The 6,882-nt window shown below is 29.9% G+C and overlaps 1 protein-coding gene across 2 annotated transcripts; it reads left to right on the top strand.

Moving 5' to 3' along the window:
* Positions 1-1,505: 1,505 nt before the first annotated feature.
* Positions 1,506-6,078, top strand: LOC108333444 (CBL-interacting serine/threonine-protein kinase 1). 2 transcript variants are annotated; one of them, XM_017568889.2, is made up of 11 exons: positions 1,506-2,000; positions 2,183-2,245; positions 4,001-4,072; positions 4,160-4,267; positions 4,358-4,438; positions 4,526-4,705; positions 4,802-5,107; positions 5,261-5,377; positions 5,485-5,547; positions 5,627-5,701; positions 5,780-6,078. In XM_017568889.2, exons 1-11 carry the CDS (start codon positions 1,851-1,853, stop codon positions 5,831-5,833), a joined length of 1,269 nt encoding a protein of 422 aa, XP_017424378.1. In that variant the 5' UTR covers positions 1,506-1,850; the 3' UTR covers positions 5,834-6,078. The 2 variants fall into 2 exon arrangements, with proteins under 2 accessions (XP_017424378.1, XP_052727735.1); XM_052871775.1 differs by lacking the exon at positions 1,506-2,000 and adding an exon at positions 3,410-3,474 and having other exon boundaries at positions 2,212-2,245.
* Positions 6,079-6,882: the final 804 nt, after the last annotated feature.

Below are 6,882 nucleotides of genomic sequence, written 5' to 3'. Positions count from 1 at the left end.
GTTTTAATAATTTTGATTACAAAAATTAAGTTGGATAATAAGTTTATTTGTGGATAAGAATAAATATAAAAGACTTGAAGTTGGATATTCCTAATTTGTTTATGTTTTGTTGATATTTTTATATATTGATCAAGTAATATATGATTTCGAAATACCTATGATAAAGACAGGAGTTGAGTAAGCTTAAAATAATATTCTTGAATAAAAAAAAACTTCTGCAACCATTCTTCAAAAGAGTTGTTAATATTAATTTCAATATCTTCTTATATTTTCTAATTTTCTTTTATATGTGTGTATATATTCATGTGTATGTGTTACAGAAAATTCTTTGGTTTTATTTTAATATCTTTATCTTTGTTGCTGTCGTTAAAGAAAATATAAAATTATTTTAAGATATAGTAATGTATAACTATTTTTTTATAATATTATAACAAAGCAATATTAAAAGTTAATTATACAAGAAATCTCAACCGATCATAATATCATAATTCAGGTAAATTCGTTTAGAAAACAATTATATTAAGACAATAATAAATAAAATCAACAAAAAAAATAATTGTACTAGATAACGAAATTTTCACGAAAAAAAAATAAAATTAAGATAATAATTAAAAACAATTATATATAAGTCTCCACGTTTATGTATTTACTAGGTAGAACATATACATATACCTTTCTTCGAATGTAACACAAAATATTTTTCGATTATGATCCAATTGATGATTTTTTTTTCTATCTTAAAATTAATTTTTTAGAATAAGAAAGAGGACAAGAATAAAGTGCCAGAATGGAAAATTAAAAATTTCATACGATTATCGAAATTTTAAATTATAGACTTAAATAGAAGTATTCGCTGTTAAAGCTAACACATTCATTACAATTATTTCAGAGTGACTAGACAACCTAACAACATAGTAAATTACATTACAACAAATCAAACCTAACCAAATTTTGTTCATTAAAAGAATGCGTGGCGGTTCAGAATTGCAAGAAACGTGTGACGGACGAAGAAGCTACAAAACCACACAACTACCAATTCCATAATTTACGTGTAGGGCATCACTTGCTTTTTCTTTGGTTTTTTTTACCAACTATAACAAAACCAACACTCAAGGATTTCAAAAGTAAAAAACACAAATATTTAATATCCTTTTCAATTATCATAAATAAACAAGTAAAAGGAAAACGTTTCCATGAATAATTATAAAAGATTCATTGATACTTATTATAGTAAAAATTTGCATAACTTTTTATTTTAGTCTATATCTGACTACTAATGTAATACATCCTTTTCGGAAAAAAAAAATGATGTGGTTTTTTTAATCTATACAAAATACAAAAATAATACAGGTTAACGATGAAATGGGTATACAATTTATAAATTATTCAATATTAAATTAGTCTTCAATATATATATATATATATATATATATATATATATATATATATATATATATATATATATATATATATATATAAATTAGTGGCAAGTGTCTTAACGAGAAAAAAACAATGCGTGAGTGTGATGCCAAAGCATCATCAATTTGACAACTTGTTTGGCTAATTCTCGCATTGGAAATCTTCTTTCTGGTTTTTCCCTGGATAAAATCATCCTTAATTGTTTCGTCCACCTTGTCATTAGTTACTTACGAAAAACAAACTAAAAGGAAGCGACAAAATCGGCACTTGCCTCTCCAGAAAGCAACAAGATTGGTTCCTTCGATCTCATTTCTTTGTTTTGGACTGTTTTTTGACGTGAAGAAGAGAATTTAGAGCTGTTTATGGAAAAGGGAATTTAGACATTTTGCAAAAGCAAGGAAGAAGAAGTGAAGCAGAAGAAGAAGGAAAGAATGCGACTTGGGAAATACGAGTTGGGTAGGACCCTGGGTGAAGGCAATTTTGGCAAAGTCAAGTTCGCCAAGAACACTGATTCTGGTCAACCTTTTGCTGTTAAGATCATCGAGAAGAACAAGATCATCGACCTAAACATAACCAATCAGGTTTCTTCAGAAAACTTCCTCTTTCATTAACGTTTCTGTTACTTCTTTTTGGCTCCTCTTCCATGGAAAAGGAAAAAACTTTCTGGCCCTTCTTATAATCTTCTTCTGATGACAAAACTCAAGTTCATTCAAATGCATTGTGTATGATCATAGAAGAATGAGTCTCTCTGGTTAAATTGCAGATAAAGAGGGAAATAGCCGCCTTAAAGCTCCTCAGACATCCCAACGTTGTTAGATTATACGAGGTACTTCCATGAACATATATTTTTCAATTCAAAAAACATTATCCGAATCCCAATTTATTGCATTCACTAATCTTATGCGAATTCCAATTCACACACAAGAATAAACTAAACTATTATTTTCAGTGCAAAATTAGCTGGGCTTTTTTTATGGACTGAATCTTCTAAAGAATAAATTATGTATTATATAAACCTTTATATATATGTAGTGTTATTTTTAAAATATAGAGAAGAAGAATGTAAGATGTTACTAGTGTAATTAAGGTTTTTTAGTCGGTCATTACTGTTGGTCTCATATGCAAATCCAAATCCGGATTCCATACGTAACCTTAAATCTGGCATGTTCGTTACGCCGAACATGTCAAATATCACTGGTGTTGGATCGGACATAAATTCCAACGAAAACTTAGCATATATTCACTGTGTTGTAGCAGAATGAACAATGAACATTTGAACTTAAGCAGAACTTTATTCTTTCACGGTAACTTTTCAATACCTATATAAATGCTACGTTAGTCTAGAATTACAACTCATTACAGTGTTGTTAAGTTATAAATGTAGAAAACGTAGAATTCTGACTTGTGAATTAGGTCATTGATGTGACATTCCAGTATAATATTTTTCGAGGAAAAAACAAAAAACTATTATAACAGCACATGCTTTTGTTCGGCGAAAGAAGGAATCATGAGCGTGATTTCTCTTAAATTTTAAAAAAAAATTAAAAACTAAAAAATGTAATTAAATAAACTTCTTAGATTAAGTTTTTTACCTGACTCCCATATCATACTGTGTATGTATATATTTAATGTTAATTCCACCGCACATTCGTGGCACCCTACTTTATTATATGTTTTATGTCTCTACCATTTTCATAAGTTTTTATTGAATCTATTATTCTTTTTAGCTGAGTTTTGTTGACGTTGAACTGAGTCAGAGCACCAACTTTTCGCACACGATTCTGATATATCACATACACTAATTAAAGGGCAGGGACGGTGACAAATACTTTTTTTTTTTTCATTTTACCATAATCATTCACGTCATTGAGTTTGACAGAGAAATTATTAGATTATGTATGATAAATATTGATGTGATTAATATTGATATAATAAGTAATCAAGTAGTATTAATTTGTTTAAAACTTATTATGTCATGTGTATTCTTGAGTGGATTGGACTTCCTAAGCATAGTATTCAATGAAGGTGGAGATGAATGATTAACATGTGGCACAGGTACTTATTTGGATTCCACTCCAAAATCCATTGCATCTCAACTGTCACAATTAAGAAAAATGTGGCATGAGAACATGATTGAAAAACATCACGACAACATATTTTATTCAGATCGGATAATGTACTTTAAACAACATTTTTTTGACAACATTTTAACATCATCTACGTGTCATTCAATGATTGGTCCAAAATTACTCTACAATCAATAATAATAATCATAAACACTAACATGGACCAATCACAGAATAAGACGTAGAAGATGTTAAAATATTACCAAAAAAAAATGTTGTCAAAGTATCATTATCCATTCAGATTCGACGGTCCCTCCGTATGCATATAAATTGTAATGTACGAACACTATTGGCATCGCACTCAGTTGACCAAGATTTTGTTCTCTGTGTTTATATATTGTTTACTTATTTGGTAGAGTAATCTTTACTCTGCAACTTATAATTGCAACATGCATTTCTGTCATTGATACTTCTAATTATGATTGATAATTATTATAATTATTATAATCACGCAGGTCTTGGCTAGCAAAACAAAAATTTATATGGTACTTGAATATGTGAATGGAGGAGAGTTATTTGGCATGATTGTAAGACCAGATTACTTTTCATTGATTTTGTTAGTGAGAGTTAAAATTTTATACTGCTGTAAAAATGCTTCACCATATTTCTGACAGGCATCCGAAGGTAAACGTTCAGAAAGTGAATGCAGAAAGCTGTTCCAACAGTTGATTGATGGGGTGAGCTACTGCCACACTAGAGGTGTCTTTCACAGGGATCTCAAGGTTCTTTTTCTTCCTTTTCATGCTCAAATTGTACCATATAGTTCTCTTTGGTCTTGCGTTTTTCACACAAATTCTGCTATGTCCTTGCAGCTTGAGAATGTACTGGTGGATAACAAGGGAAACTTGAAAATAACTGATTTTGGTCTTAGTGCTTCACCCCAGCATATCAGGGTAAGATGTTGTTATGCTTTCAATTTCAACCACTTTGGGTAAAGCATATGATTTTTGTTATTGGGTTAACCGTGTGAAAATTTTCAGGCAGATGGATTGCTGCATACAACTTGTGGAAGTCCTAATTATGTTGCTCCTGAGGTTCTTGCTAATAGGGGCTATGACGGTGCAACATCAGATACATGGTCATGTGGTGTTCTATTATATACAATTCTAACTGGATGTTTACCTTTTGATGACAGAAATATGGTAGTTCTCTATCAGAAGGTATATTCATTTGTTGCCACGATGTTCTTTCACATGGTTAGTATATCAGTTTCATAAATGAATTCACATTTTTCCTTTTTCTGTGAGGGATAACAGATTTTCAAAGGAGATGTTCGGATACCAAAATGGCTATCAGCAGGTGCACAAGACTTGATAAAGAGGATTCTTGATCCAAATCCTGAAAAACGGATAACAATGGCTGGGATCAAAGAAGATCCGTGGTTTAAGAAGGGTTATGTTCCAGCAAATGCTGAAGATGAGGATGTATACGTTGACAATGAAGCAGTTTCCATGCATGAAGCAGAACAGAGGAATTCAGGATCATCACCAGCCCTTATCAATGCATTTCAGTTGATAGGGATGTCTTCGTGCCTAGACCTCTCTGGCTTCTTTGAGAAAGAGGTGAGCATGAAATTCAGGATCACCAACCCTAATCAGTGCATTTCAATTTCTACTGATACAAAGTTTGTGCATAGTATTTCCTGTGTCTTTAAACAGTCACCACTTCTTACAGAATTTAACTCAGATTTATGCACAATGTGGTTTGAGAAACAGGGTGTTTCTGAGAGAAAGATAAGATTTACATCAAATCTTTCAGTTAAAGATCTGATTGAGAGGATTGAGGACACTGTGACAGATATGGAATTTATAGTCCAGAGGAAAAATGACAAAGTATGTTTGTTAAGGCTGCTTTTATTTCTGACAAACTTGCATATAAACTGAATGTTTGTTTGGCTAAAAGAAACATCAATAACATGAACAACAATTTAATATTTCAGTTGAAAGTGATTTGGGAGAACAAGGTGCACAAAACTACTGGATGCCTTTCAGTGGCCGTAGAGGTAATACATGTCTAGAATGAGCTTAATCTTTGCATATAGTTTGTTAATGCTAAGAAAAGTAACTTGTCAAATATAACAGGTGTTTGAAATAAGCCCATCACTGTCCGTTGTAGAATTAAGGAAGTCTTGTGGTGACACTTCTGTATATAAACAGGTATTTTGCTCATACCCTTTTTCTGTTCATCTGCTGAAATCAGAGGCTGATGTATATTTTCTTCTTCATATGGTGCAGTTATGCAATAAATTATTGAATGATTTGAGTGTTCCCCCAAGCAAGTGCTTGTGAACTCAGCAGCCATGTAGGTGCCACAGATACTGCATTATTGTAATTATTAAGAGGAAGAAAAATGCAGAAATGTTAGATAGGGATGGCTGCATTCGTTAGATAGGGATGACTGCACTTTTGAGTTGAGCAATTCATCAAACAGATGAAGTGGGAAAGATCTGCAAACTTTATTCTTTTCCTTCTGTAATGTTGTTCTTCATGTTTTTCTTATCAATAATGAAAATAAAAATATGTTCAAAATTAAACACACTAAAATAAAATACATCTAAACTAAAAATATTTCTGATTTGTATAATTATTTAATTGATTAATTAACCTTTTGGTTTTTGGAAAATTATCATTCTAGTTCAAATTTTACTTTAAAATTTTCTCACTTTACTTTTCTTGTGCTTAAGACCTCTTACCTTGAGAGATCTTCCCTCACGATATTTATAAAATAGAACTTTATATTATGATTTTCTTATAAAGAAACTATGACGTCTTCTAATCATAAAATTTTATTTTTTTTAAATAAACTTAAATATTATTTCGGTCTCTATTGTATTTATTTTGTTGTTGTTCAATGATCTCTATTTTGATAAATGTTATTTAATTTGATTTTTTTCTGATATGGTCTAATTTTTTTAACAAAAGATAAATAGGTTTTTCTGATATGGACAACTTATTTTAAATTAAAAAAATTTAATAGATTGTCAACTATTTAAACTCATTATAAAAATAACTAAATTAAAAAAATTATTAAAATAAAAACTATTGGATAACACAATAAAATAAGAACCACTTAATAAAATGGACAAAAATAGAAAACAAAACAGTATTTAAGCCTTTGAGATATTTCAGTTAAAAAATAGCAATTTTATGTTAGCTTTATTTCACTTTTTTTTCTCCCATAATTTCATATATAACAATATTATTGTTATTATTATACAATAGAATTTAAATTATATCGAAACGACAATATTGAATACAACCAACATCAATAACGAATATATTAAACAATAAACATTTACCGTAAATAAAATAATCAATAACAAACAATAAAATATTAA

The sequence above is a fragment of the Vigna angularis genome, chromosome 1 (assembly GCF_016808095.1).
Source record: "Vigna angularis cultivar LongXiaoDou No.4 chromosome 1, ASM1680809v1, whole genome shotgun sequence".
In the NCBI taxonomy this organism is placed as follows: Eukaryota; Viridiplantae; Streptophyta; class Magnoliopsida; order Fabales; family Fabaceae; genus Vigna; species Vigna angularis.
Note: the sequence above shows the minus strand (reverse complement) of the source record. Positions and strands in the feature narration are given on the sequence as shown.